The sequence below is a fragment of the Bubalus bubalis genome, chromosome 1 (genome assembly GCF_019923935.1).
Source record: "Bubalus bubalis isolate 160015118507 breed Murrah chromosome 1, NDDB_SH_1, whole genome shotgun sequence".
Lineage (NCBI taxonomy): Eukaryota > Metazoa > Chordata > Mammalia > Artiodactyla > Bovidae > Bubalus > Bubalus bubalis.
Window position 1 is genome coordinate 202,092,388 of NC_059157.1, and position 22,946 is coordinate 202,115,333.

At 46.7% G+C, this 22,946-nt stretch overlaps 1 protein-coding gene across 6 annotated transcripts in view; it reads left to right on the forward strand.

Annotated features, from left to right (window-relative positions):
* KAT2B (lysine acetyltransferase 2B) overlaps window positions 1-22,946 on the forward strand; it is a 97,531-nt gene that overhangs the window by 65,529 nt on the left and 9,056 nt on the right. For all 6 annotated transcript variants that reach the window (XM_044948745.2, XM_044923953.2, XM_025294276.2 and 3 more), the window contains exons 8-13: window positions 1,581-1,706; window positions 4,054-4,190; window positions 6,381-6,589; window positions 7,899-8,025; window positions 14,963-15,073; window positions 18,008-18,151. In XM_044948745.2, the coding sequence (XP_044804680.1) occupies window positions 1,581-1,706; window positions 4,054-4,190; window positions 6,381-6,589; window positions 7,899-8,025; window positions 14,963-15,073; window positions 18,008-18,151 (854 nt within the window). The remainder of the gene's footprint in view (window positions 1-1,580; window positions 1,707-4,053; window positions 4,191-6,380; window positions 6,590-7,898; window positions 8,026-14,962; window positions 15,074-18,007; window positions 18,152-22,946) is intronic.

The following is a 22,946-nucleotide window of genomic DNA, read 5'->3' on the forward strand; positions in this document are numbered from 1 at the left end:
CCAGGCGCCTGTGAGAATGGCAGTCACAAGGATGGCTCTGAACTCGGGCGAGGTTCTCGGATGTCTTGTGAGTCACCAGAGCTTCCTCTGTGCGGAAGCGCTCTGGTGTCCTTTGAAATTCAGGAGGCCTGTTTGCTGGAAGGGAAGGCCTGCAGCCTGGCGCTTCAGTCTCTTCTGATTCCTTCTTGTGTGTGCATCTGAGGGGGTCTCACCTATATATGGCTATTTTTAACACTTATTTAGATGGCCTGTATGAGAAAAGAACATAAAAAAGAGTGGGTATATGTAAGTGTCTAACAGATTCACCTCGCTCTGTACCTGAAGCTAACACACGTTGGCGATCAGTATATTCCGATTCTTTACATACCAGCTGCTGTTCAGTTAGGAGCTGTGTGCCCGGGCCTCTAGCTCGTTGAGCTTATTTCACCACTCTTGGCTGCGGGCTGCCCCCTGTTCGCCCCGACACCGAGCTGCGTGCTCTGGGGCCTCTGTCTGCACCATCAGGCGAGGTCTCTGCGCGGCGCCACTGGCGCCCGTGCTGCCATCAGCCACGCTTGGCAAGCACGTCCTGCTTCCTACCTTGGCTTTTTCTGTTTTTTAAAGACAAAACAAAATGGTTTTGTTTGGAGACACTCTTGAACTTCCAGAAGAGTAACAAGACCAGGACCAAGCAGCCCCTTGCTGTGTATTTGCTGCTCCAGACTCACTGCTGTTAACATGGGCCGTGTTGTTAACATTGGCTGTCGGCATTCTCCTGCTTCTCTCTGTCTCTCTCCATGTGCTAACGTGTGTGTACGTGCCTGTCTGTCTTCTGAACGGGCTGATGGTTACAAAGCCCATGTCCCTTTGCTGACTTCAGTAGGGATCTCCTAAGAGCAGGGGTGTGTTCATATTTAACCCAGCCGTTATCACAGGGATGAATTTCAACCTTGATGCAGTATTATTCCTTAATCTGGCCACCGTTTTCCATCCTGCCTTCTAGCCATGCGGTTCATAGCCGTTTTCTGTCACACCAGGAGGCGTGTAACGTTGGCCTCTCCCATTGTCGCTGGTGTGAAGTTTGTCACTGGGTTAAGGTGGGGTTTTTGAGATTTCTCCACTGCAGTGTTAACTTTTCTGCTTTGGTAATTAAAAAAAAAAAGGTACTTTTGTGGGGAGATATTTTGAGGCTATTCTATCTTTATCAAAATTACAGTCACAAGATTTGGTGTATACAGATGATTCTTCCCTGAATCAGTCATTATGTGCTGGCTGTTCCCTAACCGCCCCTGTCTCCCCGACTTCCATCATTGCTTCCTTATTTCTTGCCAGTCTCCTGTAAGGAGAGTTTTACCTTCTCCCCATTATTTATTTGTTCATTTCTTATTTTATCACTTCGGACTCAAATGTCTTTATTTTATCCAGTGGGTTGTAACTACCCTTGTCTTTATCATCAGGCTCACACTGGCCGCATAGCTTCTGTCTTAGAGATGACTTCTTCGGGGTGCTGGGCAGGAATGGGGTGGTCTCGCGTGCACTTGGTTCATTACTACTCAAGAAAGACGGCATTTAATGCCTTCTCTTCCTTCTCCTGGGGGCAGTTATCAGTCCACCTCCCGTGGCCGGGACAGTTTCCTACAATTCGAGCTCCGCTTCCCTTGAGCAGCAGAACGGAGGGAGCACCAGCCCGTCCTGTCGAGGCGCGTCCGGGCTTGAGGCAAACCCAGGTAAGCTCGGAGGGCATGAGCAAGGGCTGTGATTCGCCTGAGAAGCTCCGTTATCTGAGGAGTGCCAAAGGGAGCCTTAGGTCACCTGTGCTCTGTGTGTGTCAGGGATCTAATGGCTGGAACTCCCTCTGAGCTGCATTGGTTATTGCTGTGTAACAAACCAACTCGAAATGCAGAGTCTCAAACTGTGATCCTTTATCATCACAGCTCACTCATTCTGTGTGCTGCCTAGGAGGTGGCTGATACGGCTCGTCTCCGACAGGCCGTGCTTGCATAATTCTTGCCCTCCTTTGAGGACCACTGGGTGTCTTTTCCTTTCCTTGGGGCAGAATACGGCCTTTTGATGATGGCAGAAGCACCAGAGAGCAGGAAGAAGCGGGTTCCTGCAGCTTAGCTTGTAGCTGGCACACCATGCCGCCTGCCTTAGTCTGTCGTCGGAAGCGAGTCGCAGGGTCAGACTCAGAGTCAAGGGGTGAGGAGATGGCCTTGACGCCTTTTGTAGGAAGAGCCGCAGAATCATATGGCAGAAGCTGGAGACAGGAGGGGAAGGAATTTGGCCATGAACGTAATCTGCCATGTGGGCAAAAAAATCTCTTAATGCTAGAGGCGTTTCACAGTTACAGAATGTTCCGAAGGCTGCATTTGTGTCCACAGCCGTGACATCAGACACATCTTGGCACAAGCAAAGTTTGACAGAGAAGTGTCATGAAATGGGGAGAGAACAGGGTTTTCTGTGAAGGACTAAGCGTGCAGCACCGGGGCCACTTCCAAGGGGGACGTTACTGATCATTCTAGAAACTCTGCCGTTGAACTCGGATATAGCCCTTGGTGCTTTCTTATTGCAGCACTCAGCAGGCTATCAAGTTTGGGGCATATTGGGTATAAATCTCAGCTCCAAAATAAATAGTTCACACCATTATTCTTGTGGAATTGTGGGATTTGAAGAGTTGGTCAAATGAAGGAAAATATTCTCACTCACCTCCAATAATAACAACTAAAAAGTTATAAAAACACAAACTCAACAAAAGTTGTGTTAGTAAGTAGCCTCATATTTGGAAAAGCATCTTGTATGGATAAGATGCTTGCCATTGCTCCGCTGCTGTTTAGCTCAAGATGGAGTGAATGTTGTATGGAGCCTGCTTACTGGAATCCACAACAGAGGAATAAATGAGATTTGAGTATTTAAAAATTTAATTGTAAAATAAATTATGACAGAAGGAAAAAAAAAGAAAAAAACCAAACATCATGTTAGTAGGACAGAAAGCGGCCATGTAGTCTAAGGAGTCGAGTGGGAGAGAGTTCTCCCTGCTTTTGCCTGGCCTGTTCCAACTTGTGATATATTGTGACATCCTGGGAATGAATGTACCTCCTTTCAAGGCCAGGGGCCTTGCTCACTTTGTGAGGCATCATTTTAAGGCAAAAAAGGATTATGAGAGATCATGAGGGTCATTTTATAATGACAAAAATTAAATTCACCAGCAAAGTGAAACAGTTCATGAGTGTATTTCCAGTATATGTAGACATACACACACAAATATAACATACATTCACAGATGTATATATACATACATCCACGCAAATATATATGAAAGAAAGACTTAACAGAACTACAAGGAGAAATGATCAAATCAACCAGAAGTTGAACACTTGAAGAAACATCTGATTAATTCATCAAATTCATAGATCAAACAAACAAAACTACCAGGAAGGACAGAAGCCCCACAGACACGATCGACACAGAGAGAGCTCTGAAAATCAGGAAATACATGTTGTCTCAAGAAGATGCTTAGTTTACAAACAGTTGGTCAAGTTTTAGGTCATAACTCAAGTTTCAAGCAGTTTTGGCCTTTGTCATCATAAGGACCATATTCTTCTGACCACAAAGGGACAATTAATCTCCAACATGGAGATTAACAACCAGTGACAATCAGACTCACCCTCGGTGTGCACATGAAGAGGCGGCGCCTTAGTAACTCATGTCAAGTTAAAACCTTAGCTTAGAGAGCAAATGCTCTTCAGAATGGTGGGCACTTGGGGGGCTCCCTGGTGGGCCAGCAGTTAAGACTCTGTGTCCCAGTGCAGGGGGCAGAGATTCAGTCCCTGCTCAAGGAAATCCCACATGCTGCCCAGCCAATAAATAAATAAAATAGAAAAAAAAAGAATGGTGGGCAGTTACTGCGAAAAGAGTTACCTCCTCCCTCCCGCCTTCTGCTGCACTGCTTCTCCCTGGTACAGGGAAGGTTGATGTCCACACCTTTCAGTGATATTAGAAAATCAGTTGGATTAGTTGGCACGTGCTTTGTGTTTGAAATAACCCATCGTTTGCCCTTTTGTTTTGATCATCAAGGAGAAAAGAGGAAAATGAACGACTCTCATGTTTTGGAAGAGACCAAGAAGCCCCGGGTGATGGGTGATATCCCACTGGAGTTAATCCACGAGGTCATGTCCACCATCACAGACCCCACCGCGATGCTTGGGCCAGAGGTCAGCAGGGGGAGTGCAAGCCGCCCACAGGTGGACCCCATCCGCTCTGCAGCCGCTCGCGCTGTTGGGGACGGGGTGGAGTTGCCGGGGGAGCTGTGCCCCCGTTTGCATGTTGTCTGATGCTCAGGGTTGAGCGGCAGGCAGGCTGACGAGAGGTTAATTCTGCTGATGACGGCCGTGTCGTGGGGAAACATAATCCCCACCGTTGAAGGCATTCCTCCTGCTTCAACTTTTTATCTTGAAAAATTTAAACCCTCATAAATGTTGCAAAAATTCCGTGATAAAGATCCGGAGGCTCTTTATTTAGACTCACAAATAGCTTGCATGCCACGTTCACTATCCCTCTGTCTCCCTCTCCTGTAAGCCGTGTGGAACCATTTCAGAATTAGATACAGATGTAACAGCTTCGCCCCTAACTCTGTTTGCATGTGTCTCTGAAGACTGAGACTATTCATTTGCATTCCCACAGTGTAGTTACCACTACCAGAAAATTTAGCTGGATTGCAATATTATCTGATGTGTGGATAGGCAGGTTTACTGAAGTATGTCCCCAAAGCCTAAGATATTTGTCACCTGGCCCTTTGTCGAAGTTTGCTTAGAGTTATATTACTCTTGGCCTCATGTACAGCCCATATCCAGATTCCCCATGTATCCTGTTTTTATAGTATCTATTCCTGTTGTTAGAGAATCAGCTGGGGTACACATTGCATTCAATTCTGATCTCTTCACCTCTTTAATCTATTTAGTTTATTCTAGAACAGTTTCCCAGCCCCCTTCTGGCCTTTTGTGGCAGCACCATTGTTGTGGAGTCCTGCTTTGGCGTCTGCTTACTCATGATTAGATTCAAGTAAAGCCTTTGGCAAAAGAACTGCTGTCTTCTCCTGTCATATCCGGGGGCAAAGCAGTTTTAGAAGTTTCTGACAGCTTCCAAGAAATGAAGAAATGAGATGATTTTTCAAAACATCTGTAAAAATATTTTTTAGAATGGCTCTGCTGGGTGAAGGTGTCCATGTTTAATTTGTCATGTTTCCTTAGAGATTTGTTTTGTGCAGTTGAGGATAATTCACAGGATTGGAATGCTGTGAAGAGACGATCTCCTTGTAAAATTGTTCTTCCCATTTCCTTTTAGATAGCCAGTCCTTGGGACTCTGTGTGTGCATGTCTGTCGGGGATTTGGTGACTTCACAGAATAGTTTTGCTCAGTTTGTTTCAGCTGTGAAGTGTAGATATAGTCACACATTTCAGGATTTGTTGGGTGGATTTAGTAGTCTCTTGAAGTTGCCTTGTACTGGTATGCACAAGGCAACTGTTAAATTTTCAGGAATTTTATGAGACGGTCGTTAAATGTGTTGCCCACAGTGGCAGATGGGCCTCCAGCATCAGCCACAGACCAGTGCAGCGGGCATGTGCCAGCAGCTGGCCCTTCTGCCTTGGAGGTCTGTTTGTTGAACTCTGACCTGCACCCGACTGCATGGGTTAGATAGGATGGGGCGCAGGTGTTGGTAGGAGGTTGTACTGCCAGCTGGGTGGAGAGTGGTCAACATGACTCCTTTCAAAGAAGCCTCTCTTTCTCCCAAAAAGAGGTGCTGGTAGTATAGACGTGACTGCCACTCGTGGGCCTGCAGGGAGAATTTGGGGTCTGGGATCCCAAGGGTGCTCAGCCAGACGGGATTCCCAAAACCAAGGACTGGCAGGCTGTAGCGCACAGGACAGACGGAGGCTGCCTCCCCCATTAAATCAAGTCCTCGGGCGCTCTGCCCTAACCACACATGTCCGGGCATTCTCCCCGCTGCGGTATCCACGTGGTCCTGGCGCGTTCTCCCTGCCCCGGTGTCCACGTGGTCCCGGCGTGTTCTTCCCACGGCGTGGTCCCAGCCACATTCACCCCGCCGCAGTGTCTGGAGCTGCCGCAGAGGCCTCCTGACTTGCAGATCCAAACATGAGCTCTTTGGCCCTTCAGAGAAAGTGTGGTGACTCCTGGTCTGTACCAAGTCTCCATGGACACGTGGGAGGCTCTGGTCTGGCAGAATGCTCTACCTAGCTGTCTTTTCATGGCTTATGTGTTATTGGTTGGGACCCCGAAACCCACGAATACATATCTTCCTAGCACACGGAGGAGAGGCGCTGCCGTGAACTGCCCCTTCCGTCTTAGAAAGGGGCTCTGTGTAACCTCCTGTCTCCTGCTCCCAGACCAACTTTCTGTCGGCACACTCGGCCAGGGACGAGGCGGCCAGGCTTGAGGAGCGGAGGGGTGTGATCGAGTTCCACGTGGTGGGCAACTCCCTGAGCCAGAAGCCCAACAAGAAGGTGCTCATGTGGCTGGTGGGGCTGCAGAACGTGTTCTCTCACCAGCTGCCCCGTATGCCCAAGGAGTATATCACCCGGCTCGTCTTCGACCCGTGAGTCGCGCCCCGCTCTGGTTTCCACTTTCCTGATTTATTTTGTAAAATGCATTCTTTTTTTTTTTTTTTTTTTTTACTTAAAGAAATTATTTATTTTTAATTGAAGGATAATTGCTTTACAGAATTGTGTCGGTTTCTACCAAACATCAACATGAACCAGCCTTCAAGATTTTTTTTTGATGTGGACCATTTTTAAAGTCTCTTTTGAATTTGTTGCAATATTGTTTCTGTCTTATGTTTTTGTTTTTTCACCCTGAGGCACATGTAATCTCAGCTCCCTGGTCAGGAATCAAATAGGGGTTTGATCCCACCCTCTGTGTTGAAAGGTTAGGTCTTCACTGGACCATCAGGGGCTTCACTCTCCTTTTTAAATGAAAGAGGAACCGCTCGGGTAGTGAAAGTCAGTCACAGTCACCCACCAAGTCCTGCTGCTGCTTGTCAACTGTGCAGACAGAGTGATGTCACAAGCATGGCCATGGCCACAGGCGTTCAGATTAGTTTTCCAGCAGCTGATCAATTTTTTGTTAATGAGGCTTTATATTTTAAGCTGCCGGTGACCATCCTGTGCTTCATTCATTGCATCAGTGAAGGAATATATAAACATTAAGAGGATGTCCCAATTTTCTCATAGTCAAATATTCTGATTTTGGCATCTTAAGTAGTTTCAATTCTTGCCTGAGTCTGTAAGCCCTGGCAAGATTATTGTGGTGTTAGGTTAACTTTGATCATCCATTGCATTAAAGAAAAGGAAAAGACAGGAAAGGAAGCTTCCATAATTGAATGTATTTTAACATATAGAGCCCAGTCGCCTGTGTGGACTGTGACCCATGCCCGTGACTGTTCAGAGTGACGTTTTAGGCAGAAGGCCTGATGGGATTCTGGAAGGCAGGTTTTAGCAAATCGTGCAGGTGGATTGTGTTTTCGTTTCCTTATAACTTCTGTGGTATTTCTGAGTGAGAGTGAACTCTTCAGAAACGTGAGCCCATGTCCCTGGCTTTTGCTCCCCCTGGGCTCACGGGCATTGGACGTGACCCTGTTCAGCACCTGTCCATAGGCGCTGCTCTTCGTCTGGGGGCTAAGACCCCCTCAGGTGGCTGGCGCTTGTCCTCATGGACACTCTGGGGACGTCTCAGGAGGCACGCTCGCTCTAAGACATCCACTTAGAATGTTCCACTTAGAGAATCCACTAGAGGGGTTTCCACGGAAAAATCAAGAAAGAACCCCCCTCCCTTCCAGTTTTCCTGACTGGTTAGTGAGGGACACCCCAAACAGGAGGTAAAACAGCGATGCAATCTTATTCTTCCAGGAAACACAAAACCCTTGCTTTAATCAAAGATGGCCGTGTCATTGGCGGTATCTGCTTCCGGATGTTCCCGTCCCAGGGCTTCACAGAGATTGTTTTCTGCGCTGTAACCTCTAACGAACAAGTCAAGGTAAGGCTCACGCAGGGTCTCAGAAGAAATGCAGGATGTGGTGCAGAAGCCGCAGAGCATGGCAGGGTCTTCACGTCCAGAGTCCTGGACTCTCTGAGGAGCATCCTCTCTTTGCGAGTGTGTATGAGTGTGTGTGTGTGAGTGTGTGTGTGTGTGTGTGTGTGTGTGTGTGGAGGGCACCCGCTTCCACATACCCACAGTCAGGCTCCACTGGGCTTTGCTGGACCTCGGGGCTGGGGCCAGCCAGGAACACCAGGACGCCCCAGGAGCAGGTCAGGGTTTGTTTGTGGCTTGTGAGGAGGTGTCTGAGAACGCTCTCGGTGGCGCCGGCGATTTCCATATGCAGACGTGTCCACACACGCCTGGGCACGTGGCACCACCAGAAGGGGTGGGGTGCTGTGTAGGTTAGGGAGAGGACTGAGGTGGCTCAGACCTCAGGAAGATTCCTTATGACCTTGTGCCTGAAGTTGGAGGGCAAGGACTAAAGAAATGCTGTTGGGGAATTCACGAAAAATTTGAATAAATATATGACTGAGTTTCAGAAATACTCAGGCAAGGTTTGGAACGTGGTCTTTTGGGGAGTGTGAGTATGTGAGCGACTGTGTGAGTGTGTGTGTGATTCTGATCTGTGTGAGTGTGTGAGAGGCGGATCTGTGTGATTGTGTGAGAGACTGATTTGTGTGAGTGTGTGAGAGACGGATCTGTGTGAGTGTGAGAGATGGATCTGTGTGAGTGAGAGGCGGATCTGTGTGAGTGTGAGAGACGGATCTGTGTGAGTGTGAGACACTGATCTGTAATGTGTGTGAGAGACTGATCTGTGATTGTGTGAGGCTGATTTGTGTGAGTGTGAGAGACTGATTCGTGTGAGTGTGAGAGACTGATTTGTGTGAGTGTGAGAGACTGATCTGTGAGTGTGTGTGAGACAGATCTGTGTGAGTGTGAGAGACGGATCTGTGTGAGTGTGAGAGTCTGATCTGTGAGCGTGTGAGAGTCTGATTGTGTGTGTGAGAGATGGATCTCAGTGTGAGTCTGATCTGTGTGTGTGATTCTGATGTGTGAGTGTGAGAGATGGACCTGTGTGAGTGAGAGTCTGATCTGTGTGAGTGTGAGAGACGGATCTGTGTGAGTGTGAGTCTGATCTGTGAGTGTGTGAGAGTCTGGTCTGTGTGTGTGTGAGAGATGGATCTGAGTGTGAGAGTCTGATCTGTGTGTGATTCTGATGTGTGTGTGTGCGTGAATGACGGATCTGTGTGAGTGTGAGAGACGCATCTGTGAGTGTGTGTGATTCTGATCTGTGTGTGTGTGACAGTCTGATCTGTGTGAGTGTGAGAGGCGGATCTGTGTGTGTGTGAGAGATGGATCTGTGTGAGAGATGGATCTGTGAGTGTGTGTGATTCTGATCTGTGTGTGTGTGACAGTCTGATCTGTGTGAGTGTGAGTCTGGTCTGTGAGTGTGTGTGAGTCTGACCTGTGTGAGTGTGAGTCTGACCTGTGTGAGTGTGAGTCTGGTCTGTGAGTGTGTGACTCTGACCCGCCTTCCCAGCTGTCCTTGGCACAAGTCCCTCCCCAGGAACCGGACTCGTGCAGACAGTGCTTGGCTTTGCCATCTTCCTGGAAGAGACCAGACTCCTCGTTGGCAGGAAGATATAGATGACGTTGTAACCTACTCAGTTGCTTTTATGAAAGCGGAACCAGAAACGTGTCTTCAGAGTGTTATTCATTTGGTACTTGGGGAGTCCCAAAGTCAGGCAAAAATATGGCAATTGGTGGAAAGATAAGAAGTTCAGGATTCAGAAGCTACTGAGATAAATTACTGGCGTCTAAGGCAGCGCTGCCCAGTGATCTATAACATGTGCGCACGTCAGCACATATGTGAGTTTAAACGTTCTGTCAGCTGCGTTGAAGATGTGAAAAGTAGCTCTGAAAACACACTTCTTATTTACCCAGTGTATCGAAGGTGCCGCCACTGCCGCGGCACTCGCTGTCCAAGCATTACGGAGACCGTTTGCATCTTTGGTTTGTGTGAGTCTCTGAAATCCACAGCGTTACACGCTGCACCTGTCTCGCTCTGGACGCGGGCTCTCTGGGCTAAGGACACTGTTGCCTTCTTCAGTTACCATGAAGCAGTGCCAGATGCAGAAACCGAAGACGGAGGGTCCCTGGAAGGAGCCGTGCTTGGCCGGGGCTGCAGCAGCGCCGAGGGCGCTTTGGCTGCATTAACAGCTCTCCTCCGCGTCACAGGCACCGTGTCGGTTACAGCGGCTGTGGCCTCCCCTCAGAGGCTCAGATGGGGCTTTTGACGTGGACTCAGCACGCGAGGCGTCCAAGGGCAGACAAAATGCAGCAGGGCCACATTCGCCCTTCTGGCGGGGCTGACCTCTGCCCCGTGTTAGGGCGCTTTGGCGGTGTGTCTTCAGTTGGTGCGGCCGCTGTGCTTGTCACAGGTTCACTTCCCCATAGCCAACCGAGAAACAATTCCAGGGGTCCAGCGTTTAGGAACTCGCTTAAAAAGAAAATTTGGTTGGGCTTTTCGTAGGGAGAGGAACTTGAAAATATGCCCTTGGTTTATAATTTCAGAAGATTGCATAATATTTGTTTGCACAGAAAGCTGCACCAAGCAGCTTGTTTGGAAAGGTTGGCCAAGGTTTCCTTGGACACTCTTGGGTCCAGAGGGAAGCTAAAGGTGTTGAATATGAATTGGGTGCTTTGTCTTACTGCTTCCCAGAAGGGCAGTGTGTGTTTTTTTCCCTCAAACCATGTAATTTTCTAAAGACTTGAAGGAAGGTGGCCAAATATCGCAAACTGAGCAGGAAAAATGAAAAGAAAAGCCATTTTTTGTAAGTGACTTGAAAGTGAAGTGAAGTGAAGTGAAGCGCCTCAGTCATGCCCTACTCTTTGCGACCCTGTGGGCTGTAGCCCACCAGGCTCCTCCCTCCATGGGATTTTCCAGGCAAGAGTACTGGAGTGGGGTGCCATTTCCTTCTCCAGAGGATCTTCTGGACTCAGGGATCAAACCCAGGTCTCCCGCATTGTAAGCAAGATGCTTTACCATCTGAGCCACCAGGGAAATCTTGAAAGTAGTTTTAGCAAATGAAGATTAATCTTTACAAACTAGATAGAGTGGATGAATCTGTGGAAGCCAATGCTGCTAGTACTTATTTGTGAAAACAGCAAGGTCGTAAGCAGAGGTTTACAATTTTGATTTGAGGTATTAAAAATCTGGGCTAAATGGTACTTTAAAATTTTCATCCACTCATTTTGGAGACTTAAGCTTATATATAAATTCCTGTAATGCTTCAAATAAGATTTTTGTGTGAATTTATCTTGCTCAGAACACATACAAGATACCATTTGAGAATTTACTTAAAGCTCCTAACCTGGTTTTAAAATAGATTATCTAACTGTTTGGTTTTGACATTATATGCAACTTTAAAGTTACGGGGCTGATACTTTTTTAACCATAATAAGTATTTGAAGAAACACTGAAGTTACCAGGTGGATTTGGAAAGGAACCCTTTTGGTGACAGGTGAAGTGAAGTGAAAGTTGCTCAGTCATGTCTGACTCTGCAACCCCATGGACTATACAGTCAGTGGAATTCTCCAGGACAGAATCCTGGAGAGGGTAGCCTTTCCCTTCTCCGGGGGATCTTCCCAACCCAGGGATTGAACCCAGGTCTCCTACACTGCAGGAAGATTCTTTATCAGCTGAGCCACGAGGGAAAACCAAGAACACTGGAGCAGTAGCCTATCCCTTCTCTAGATGATCTTCCCGATCCAGGAATCGAACTGGGGTCTCCTGCATTGCAGGAGGATTGGATTGGATTGGATTGGATCGGATCGGATCCATTGCCTTGCAGGAGGATTGGATTGGATTGGATCCATTGCATTGGATTCTTTACCAACTGAGCTATCAGGGAATCCCACGACAGTTGAAAATAAAGGCATGCAGAGAAGGGAGACGGTGCTGGGGTGAAAATCCAAGCCTTTCTGCATATAATGGCTTGACTCTTACTGCTTCTTTAAACAAGCAGGCAGGTATTTGCTCTTCTACGACTGCTGGTTACAATACTAGGCACACAGGATTCAAGACGAAAGACAGCCCCTCCTCACAAGCAGCTGGAATCTGAAAGTTCTTTGGAGAGGTGACGGATCAGTGGCCAGTGATAAAGACCATCCATGCATAGTTTGAGACACTACTAACAACAGAACCGTTATTGTTCTTTTTGAGTAAAATTCTTGGATTGTGGATGAAGGGGAGAAAATGTATAGTTCTGTTCAGTTCAGTTCAGTCGCTCAGTCGTGTCCAACTCTTTGCAGCCCCATGGACTGCAGCACGCCAGGCCTCCCTGTCCATCACCAACTCCTGGAGTTCACTCAGACTCATGTCCGTTGAGTTGGTGATGCCATCCAACCATGTCGTCCTCTGATAAATCTATTATTAACAATGTCAGTGATATAGTAAGATGAAAAAGTGCAGAATATTGGTTCTAGAAGTTCCCGGGGGAAAACTATCATCTGATAGTTATTGAGTATATACCAGGTACCTGGAATTGATTTGCATGCTGGAAATACAACAAAGAGGAACCCCCTGGAGGTTCAGAGGTAAAGAATCTGCTTGCAATGCAGGAGGCACAGGAGACCCGAGTTTGATCCCTGGATCGGGAAGACCCCCTGGAGAAGGGCATGACAACCCACTCCAGCATTCCTGCCCGGAGGCTCCCATGGACGAGGAGCCCGTAGGATCCTAATAGTTCTATTAGCTCCTTACAAGGTGGCGTATACAGCAAAAGCCTATCTCTCTTCCATCAGCCGCATCTAGGTTTCATCAGAAGACTTGTTTCTTACTCATCCCTTGACATTACTATTCCTCTGCACACGAAGTAGCAAATCCTTCCCTTTTCTCCAGTTTTTCCCCCCACTTTTCTTTAAAAATAATATTTAACGTTGTAGGTCATGTACAAATACGTTTTCATATAAAGCAGAAATCCCACCCCCACTCTCCCGGTCCATCCCACCGCCCTTCCCCACTTGCTGTCCGTACATTTGTTCTCTCTGTCTGTGTCTCTGTTTCTGTTTTGCAGACGTTTTCTATTTAACTGAATGTGTCCAAAATACTGTCATTTCAATATGTAATAAGCTTTGTTAGAGGTTTTTTTTCGTGGTGTGTATTTTATACTTGCACACCTCAATTTGGATTTGTCATATTTCCATTGCTCGGTAGCTACACATGACTAGTTGTTGCCGTATTGAACAGCTAGTTGTATACTGTAATTATGAGTTTTATATGTTTATTTTCCCTATTTCACGCTCTTCTCCTTGAGAGAGGTTTCCTTCATCCTTTAATCTGAGTTATATTCAGACTTGAAGTGTGTCGGTATTGTGATATCTTTGGGAAAAGCTAACATGTCTATGGTTAATACCAGTGGGAGAATAATTTCCAGGATAGGGAGATGGTTGTACTCTTTTCCTACATATTGGACAGATCATCCCCTGGATATTATTAGCTTGGTCTTGGGATCCTTGCTTTAGAAGTGTATTGTTACACAGGAGCAAGCCTTGAAACATAGAGTAACTTGAGATGGGGTCTTCCAGTCATGCGTACGAGGCAGGACTGAAGCCTCGATGAGGCTGGACCTGGGACCTGGGAGGCAGGGATGGACGTGGGTGATTTTCAAGGGTTTGGGGAGTTGTTAAGAGCAGGGAAGAGTCACTGTTACTCTAGGAGCAGAACTAAGGTGAATAGGTAGAAAGAACAAGGGGTCAGATCACAGGTGAAAATTACAAAGAACTTCCCAACCACAACAGTGGCTGAAGATGAACTGGCCCAAGGACTCAGCGAGCACCCTAAGCTGGGGATTTTCTAGCAGCTGACCTCCCCTAGGTAGATGGCAGGAGACTCCTAGCTTCACATGGGGAAGAATTAGGCCAAATGACTTCCCAAGACCCTTCTCCCCTGTGGTTCTGAGGTTCCATGACGTCATAGCTGTGAGCCTCTTTGAGTTCTTTAGAAAAACGTGTCGTCAAATTCTAAAATACTGATGTAATGGTATTCGTGTCTGGGTTTACTTTCATGTTTTATTAGATTCTCAAACCATCCCTTTAAATCTGTGCATTTTCTTTAAGCTTTGTCCATCACCAAAAAACTTGTTTACTTTTTTCATATTTCAATCATTAATTTATTCAACATTGTTCACTGTTTTCGCTGCTGTTGTTCAGTTGCTAAGTCACATCCAACTTTTCATGGCCCCCTGGACTGCAGCACACCAGGCCTCCCTGTCCCTCACCATCTCCCAGAGTCACCCAAATTCATGTCCATCGAATCGGTGATGCTGTCCAACCATCCCGTCCGCTGTCACTGTTCTTAGTTACTTCACAATGCCTCTGGCTCACTCAGAGCTTCGGGGCTCCTCAGACTTTGCTGGGAAAGGTCTGAAAAGACCAAGTTGAAGATCCTTTGTGTATGATGATACAATTCTTTGGAAGGATTGCTGATTTGTTGTATATAGGAAACACTTGGATTAGTTAATATTCTAGAAAAGGTTAGCCCTTCTCATTTTCATTGCTCTTTTGATCTCAGGTTCTCAAATACTCTAAGCATAAGCAGAAATTCATGATCAATATTTACTCCAGACACCTCTTTATTAATATTCAGCCTGTAGCCTCTAGGTGTGAATGAGCAGCTTGTAGCTTTGGTATATTCTTTTCTAAGAGCCAGAAACTTGTGTTTTCAAGTGATGATTGTATCTTGATCCAAAGATTTTGAATTTTTTGGCTCATTTTCAAAGTTCAGAAACTCAAGAACCAATACCAATACTCAAGGTGTTGGTATGACACTGGTAATGCATACTCCTAAAGTTGCCAGTATTTCTCAGTGAAACGTGGGACTTTCTTTTGTCCAGAACCTAATATATTTGTCTGCATACTGACTTGCCCTTAGGGCTATGGAACACACCTGATGAACCACTTGAAGGAATACCACATAAAACACGACATCCTGAATTTCCTCACCTACGCAGATGAATATGCAATTGGATATTTCAAGAAGCAGGTGGGTTTTGTGGCTGTGCAAACCTGTTCTGTCCTTCCTTTTCTTGATATGCACTCAAGTAGCTTTCATGCAAATAAGTCCTCCCCCTAGCAGTGTCTTCTCCTTATAAGAAGACGTTTATTTTGCAAGCCTTAAGCCAGAGGTAAGCCTCAGCCTGGATTAGAGAGTGTGAGCAGCACACCGTCAGTACGAAATAAATGAGTGAGTGAAGGGATGTCATCTGTGAGTGGAGTGCACTGTTCATCCTAACATTCTAAAACGGGGTCTCCCCAGGCTGAGGAGAGATTCATGCTGGGGGACTGGAGTTCGCCCTGAATGAGAGAAATAGATTTAATCTCTGGAAGGCAGAGTGTGTTTCTGATGGCAGAGGGGAGGTTCTGATGCTACAGAGGGCTCCCGACACTCCTGCTCCGTCAGCGCATAGGTGGCTGGGTGCTTGGCCGCATCTTCGTTCTTTCTACCAGAAGTTTCATATCAGCTCTCTGATTCTTCAGTTTCTTTGCCCTTATGACTCGGTATGTGGGACCCTCCTTCCCCGACCTGGTGTAAAGCCCCTGCAGTGGAAGAGTGGTGTCTGAACCACTGGACCACCAGGGAAGTCCCTGCTACATGTTTTTTTAATACTGCTTTATAATTCTAGATTCCTAAACATTTTCCGTTTACTTTTTTGATGACAAAAGTAATGTATAGTTATTATAGAAATATAACTGGAAAATGAAATAAAACTCCAGAAAAAAGAGAAAAATTGCATGTGATTCCACCACCCAGGGAAATTGACTGTTAATGTTTTGACAGATACCCTTCTGATGTTTTTTTCTCTGTGTGTGTTTGTGTATATATAAACAGAAAATTGGCTCATACTATATACAGTTTAATTAATTGCCTTTTTTACTTAATATAGTCTGATTTTTTAATTATGAGTTTTGATGGTTCTCTGAATTGTTGTAGAAATGGAAACTAATTTATCAAACCAGTCCCACATTTAGGGAACATTTATGCACTTTTTGTAAATAAGTGTCCATGTGTGAGTGTGGGCTTCCAGGCCTGTCTAATGTTTTGCTATGCACTGCAGCGAATAATGACAGACACTGTCACACTCTCTGCTCCTGTCAGCAGCCTGTAAAGGGCTCAAGAAAGGAGCTGATTGAAAAAACAATTTTTTTAGCCCTTTTCCTAGGTAGCAAATTGCCCATGTTTGCATTTATTTGATTATTTTGAGATTTGGCCTGTTTTTCCTTGTTTATTGACCCTTTGCACTTCTTCTTTTTTTGAATTGCTACTTCATTGTATTTTGCCTCTCTTTCTATTAAAATATTTTTCTGTTGATTTATGAGAACTCATATATAAGGATATGAGAGTAGTAACCTTTTATGATTTTTCTCCCCTACTTGTGTGTTTCAGCATTACTTATGGCTTTTTTTCAATGTACAGAACTTTACAGATTTTATTATATAAAATCTGTTAACCTCTTTGAAAAATATAAGTCCTTATACATATGACTAAAAAGCTTTCCCTCCAATGTCAGATAATTAACCTTTTTATTTTCTTCTCATTCTTTGGGATGCATTTGGTAACTTTTCTAGTAAAACTCACTAGAGAGCTCAGTGGCATTAAATACTGCGACTTGAGTGTGAGCTTTCCCAGGCTGTACCTACACTGCAGAGACAGTAACTCAGCCAGGATTCTTTTTTTAGGAAAAGATTAGGAATTTTTCATTAATTTGTCTCTGGCTGTGCTGCCTGTGGCTGCGCCGGCTTTTCTCAGCTGCCGCGAGCGGGCATCCTTCCCCGCGGCCCGGCTCCGGGGCACCTGCGCTGCTTGCGGGGCACAGGCTTCGGAGCGCACGGTCCTGGAGCGCGCGGACACAGCGGGACCTTCCTGGACCAGGGAGCCAACCTGTGTTTCTGCATCTGCAGGCAGATTCTGTACCGCAGAGCCACCAGGGAAGCCCTCAGCCATGCTTCCTGCCCCCCCATCCCCCCCGCCCCCGAAACCGATTTATTTTTAATGAAGGAAGATTGCTTCCCATTCTTGGGCTGGCGTCTGCCGCATCACGTGGATCCGCGCAGGCTCACGTTGGCTCGTCCCTCCTCACCTGCCTCCCACCGCCCACCCCTCCCCACCGCCCTGGGGTCGTTGCGGAGCCCCAGTTCGGGTTCTCTGAGTCACACAGAAAGCTCTCACTGGTTATTATTTTACACGTGGTGGTGTGTATGCTTCATTGTGAGTCTCTCCATTCTTTTTTCAATGACCTGTCTGCGTCTGTGGTCCTCTCTGAGGCTGATGGCAATAAGTGCTTGGAAAATAAGTTTTTACTGAAACAGGAAGCAGGAAACTGAAGTCCCAACTAATTTTCTACAAAAATTTGAAACACCCTTAAGGAAAATTGTTGTGAATAATATGACTATGTTCCCTATTATTATAGCTTAAAGTATATAAATGAATATATTGCAAAGCATTAATGTCCCTGAAACAGCCACACTTGTGATGGTCTGGAAGTTTTTTGCCTATTAAGTGTTTCATTTCTTCAGTATCAAGGTTCTTCTTGCTATATTTTTGAACAAATTTTGCTTTCAAAATAGGGTTCACTGTTAGTTGATTTCCAGGACATCCTAGAGGCCCCCTGTCTACTTTGGGAGAGAGCATGCAATTTAATGCTAAATTAAATCTTATTTTTACTTAATAGCCATTTGTGTTAATGAATTTTTAATATTGTGTTTTACTAGGATTATTATTATTATTTTATGTTGGATTGCTTCCTATTTGCACGGTTTGATTTTTGATGAACTTCTTAGGGGAGTTTCATGCTAATCCCCCAGGATAGTTGGAAAGGAGCTTGGACCTTTGCCCCGAGCCAGGCCTCGCATGCAGTTCACACTCAGACAGGGTGTTTGATGCTCAGGGCCTTTTTAAATGAAGTTACTGGTTTTGCAGGGTTTCTCCAAAGAAATTAAAATCCCTAAAACCAAATATGTTGGCTACATCAAGGATTATGAAGGCGCCACTTTAATGGGATGTGAGCTAAATCCGCGGATCCCGTACACGGAGTTCTCTGTCATCATTAAGAAGCAGAAGGAGGTAAGCGTGTGGCCGACTTGGGTTTCCTCTGCACAGGCCAGGCTCCTTTGGGGCAAAGTGCGCACCCCTGGGCTCTGTGTTGGGGCGTCTGATGGACATCAGGACCTCAGTTTGCTCTGGTTTGTCTGGATTTCTTCTTTGAAGGTATCCTTTACCTCCTGTCTAAATCACCACTTCAAAGCGGGGGTCAATACCTATTAAATTGGTGTAAAATGCAAAACTTGTAAAATACAGTGGTTTTACCTTCAAGGCCTCTTACATGCTGGCCCCATGCCTTCTTCCCAGACTCTTCTTTATTCCCTTTTCTAACTGCTAGGCTGTTACTGATGTGCTAACCCTTTTACGTGGTGTCTTCATCCTTCACCCACTTCCTCTCCCAATTCACATGCGCACACACTCACATACACACACACACCACTTCTGCCTGTGTCCATTCCTCTTTGAACTTCTCAAGCACTAGTTTGATCCACTTATTTGAACTTCAGTTACTCATCATCTTCCATATTTATCTTAGTGAGTATTCACCTCTCTTTTCCATTGTTAAGTTCTGAGAGTGTATGCTTCCAGATATTAAGTGATTTGTCATCTGGAGATAATTCTTTTTTTGGCCACACCACACAGCTTGCAGAGTCTTAGCTCCCTGACCAAAGGTTGAACCCACGCCCCCTGCAGTGGATGTGCGGGGTCTTAACCATGGGACCCCCAGGAAAGTCCCAAGTGATTTGTCCTCTGATACTGGGCTCAAGTCTTTTATGCGTATGAACTAAAAGAGAAGGGGTAAAGGGGAAGGTTGATGGATTTGATTACGTAACAAGTTTTATATTTCTGTAAGACAGGAAAAAGAAACATACAAAGCATAATTAGGGGAGTGCAACACAGGCCATTTATTAAATGAATAAACTTTACATATTAAACCCAGGATCACCCTCCTGGTCCCCCAGTTCTTGGACTTCAAAAACTGGGAAATCGCACCCGACATCACTCCCTCTTTGTACCTGTCCTGTTAGTCTCCTCTGGTCAAGTCCGAGTCTCTGCGCCCATATGCACTGTAGCCCCCAGGCTCCTCCGACGGTGGGGCTCTCCAGGCAAGAACCCTGGAGTGGGTTGCCAGGCCCTCCTCCAGGGGATCTCCCCGACTTGCATCTCCTGGGGAGCTCTCACAGGGATCCAACCCACATCTCCTGTGTCTCCTGCAGTGTAGGTGGACACTTTTCCCCCTGAGCCACCTGGGAAGCCCAGTCCCACTCTATACTTCTGTTATTCAGTCAAAGGTGCTTTTCTCTGCTGCTGCTGCTGCTAAGTCGCTTCAGTCGTGTCCGACTCTGTGCGACCCCATAGACAGCAGCCCACCAGGCTCCCCCGTCCCTGGGATTCTCCGGGCAAGAACACTGGAGTGGGTTGCCATTTCCTTCTCCAGCGCATGAACGGGAAAAGGGAAAGTGATGTGACTCTTAGCGACCCCATGGACGGCAGCCCACCAGGCTCCTCCGTCCCTGGGATTCTCCAGGCAGGAGCACTGGAGCGGGTGCCAGTGCCTTCTCCATGCTTTTCTCTAGTGAGTAACAAAAAAGACATCTGCCTCAAGCCTGTCTTTGTTTCCTGGTTTCTGCTCATGTGCCTCCATCTCAGTTCTTAGTTCCTTGTCGATGTCTCTGACATCGCAGAGACAGAGCTGTCTTCTCAGGGTGCGTCCCAAGAACAGGTGCTCAGTGAGTGTCTCCCTTTTAGTTAAAGTAGCTCAGACTTCTCCGTACACGTCCCACGGAAGTGAGCCAAAGGCTTTTTATTAAACTAGAAAATAGAAGCAGCCTCTGTTGTTTCTTGGGCAGAGGTTCCAGTGTGAGACGGAGTTCTGAGCAGGCTGCTGGGAGCTGGCGCCCCGCTCCTCACGCCCCCACTGTGGAGGCCGGAGCAGGACCCCGCGGGGTCCCCAGACTCCGAGTCCAGACCCCTGGGTGGGGGACCCTCTGTCTGGGCTGCTTCAAATCCCGCGGAGCCCAGCATTGGAGAAGACAGGGCCCCCCTTCCACTCCGTCCCCTTGGGTCCCCCACCTCAGCTTCCAGTGTCTCCAACAGGCACCCCTGAATGCAGCTGTTCACCTCCTTCTTTTAAAAGAGCTCAGAAGTCACCTTAGTGAGGTTCTTGGATTTACCTGGTAACCTCTACAGAATTCAGGTGACTGTCACAAGTGTTCAGTCCAGCTCTGGAAGGCCCTGAGGAGGCAGGGACAGACGGTGCTCAGGAGCAGACAGGCAGACAGTGAGCCTTGCCCCTGGGGCAGGCGCAGAGGCCGCGTGGTTGCTGTGATCAGGGTGCAGAGGGAGACCAGGACCGCGGCCGGGGGGCTGAGCGCCAGAGTGAACGGCGACCCGGAGTGCAGAGGGCCCGGCATCACCTGCGTCACCAGAGGGCCAGGGGACCCGTGTGAGGACGGGAGGCCCAGAAGGCGGTCAGCACGGGCAGACGGAGCCCTGCAGGAAGAGGTCCCCAGGCCGGAGCACCTGGAGCCCGGGACGTGCACGTGATGAGAGCCTCTGAGAAAGGGTGGCGGGGCGGGAGCCGGCAGGACAGAGTGGGGGGCGTGTGTGGGGCTGGGGGAGGGTCGGCTTTAAGCTTGGTTCACACATGAGCTGCGACCCCAGGCTTGGAGGAGCCAAAGAGTGAAGAAGAGAAGCGTTTTGTAGGAAGACATCCTGCGACTCGGTGAACTATAAAAGTGGCTGATATGGCCCCTGGTTCTCTGTTTGGGAAGATGAAAAATGACCAAAATGGAACGAAAGATGGATTTGAGAGGGAGATGAAGACATGGTGATGAGCTGAAGAGAGTTTCTAGGGAGGCGAAGATATGAGGCTAGAATGGGGTTGGAAGGTCTGCTTTCCCTAAAGTGATCCTCAGGGTTAGAGAGGTTGGGTAGCCCCCTCCCCCCATTACCAGTGGCCTCAAGGTGCTCGTGAGGGGGTTGGAAGCCCCTGTGTGCTATCTCATCTGAGAGCAAGCACCCTTGGTGAAGAGAGAAAAACATTGAAGCTGTGTTTGAAATTTCTGAAGGCCTTCATTTAAGAAATTGTCGTTGTGATTCTTTGAATAAAATTTTAACCAAAATATAGTTGATTGACAATGTTGGTGTTAGTTCCAGGTGTACAGCAAAGTGAATGACATATATATGTATTTGTTTTAGATTTTTTCCCATATAAGGTATTATGAAATATTGAGTAGAGGTCCCTCTGCTATGCAGTAGGTCCTTGCTGACTGTCTGCTTTTTATATAGCAGTGTGATCTGTTAATCCCAAAGTCTCAGTTTATTCCTCCCCCTCCTCTCCTTCAGTAATCATAAGTTTGTTTTCTATCTGTGAGTTTGTTTCTGCTTTGTAAATAAGTTCATTTGTGTCAACTTTTTTAGATTCCACATATAAGCGATAACATATGGTATTTATCTTTCTCTGACTTAGCTTCAGTTAGTATGATAATCTTTAGGTCCTTCCATGTTGCAAATGGCGTTATTTCATTCTTTTTTATGGCTGAGTAATATTCCATTGTATACATGTTTCCACAAATTCTTCTTTTTTTGGGTGGGCTCTTAGTTGGAAGTGTGGAGTCTTAGCCACAGGCCCACCAGGGAAGGCCCGAGGAGTCGTTTTAAAAAGACCTGGAGTTACACCTCATGCAGAGCCCCCATTGACATCTGCCCATCCACAGTGGCAGCCACATGCGGCTGCTGGGTGCTAGCTGCATGGCCAGTCGAAGCTGAGATGTTCTGCAAGTGTACAATGCATTCTGATTTTGAAGACCTAGTGTGAATAAAAGCATGTAAAAATCTCATATTTTTTCTCTTGGTTATATGCTGCAGTGATAGTATTTTAGCTATATTGGATTGAATAAAAATATATTGTTAAAATCAATTTCTCCTATTTCTTTTTCCTTTTTTTTAAAGTAGCTACTGAAAAATTTTAAATTACACGAGTGGTTTACATGGTATTGGACAACCCTGAGCAGATTTACTAGCAGTCTATTTGGCCACTTCTGTTCATTTTATGAAGTCCTGTGTTTAATTGTTAAGATTGTGTATTCGTGCTGTAGCGTTTACCCGTCTTCCATTTGAGATCAAGAAGTTAGGAAATTGAAGCTTTTCGTTAATTTGATTAATGCCTCCTGTGGCAGTGTTTTCCAAAACTCAGCGCTGATACAGTTAATCTCAAGTTGGTGGTTTTCGAGTTTGTTGTTGCTGTTTCTTTTTTTTTGTTTTTTGGCTGCTCTGTGTAGCATGCAGGGTCTTAGTTCTCTGACCAGGAATCGAACCTGTTCCCCTGCGTTGGGAGCATAGAACCCTAAATCCTGGACCCTTTCCTTCTTTAAGGGGAACACTGCCCTGGAATTAGTTACATCGGAACATTGGGCTTCCCTGGGGGCTTAGACGGTACAGAATCCAGCTGCAGTGCAGGAGACCTGGGTGTGATTCCTGGGTCGGGAAGCTCCACTGGAGAAGGGAATTATTTTATAAGACAAACGGACTCCTCTCAAAATTCCCTAAGTATTTCTGGCGGCGCCTGTCCTGACTGCGTTGCCTTCAGTCTTCAGAGCTGCTTTTTGGATGTGAGCATCGTAGGTTGGGGCTCAGTCTTCAGAGCTGCATTTTGGATGTGAGCATCGTAGGTTGGGGCTCACACCTTGAAACACCTGAGCACTAGGAAGTCCGTCCTCCCAGGCTCTGGGGACTCGGTGAGTCTGCCTGCCCCTCAGGTGCAAGTGGGCAGCGCCTGGTCTTGAGACGTCCAGGGATGCTGACGGTGCCTGGG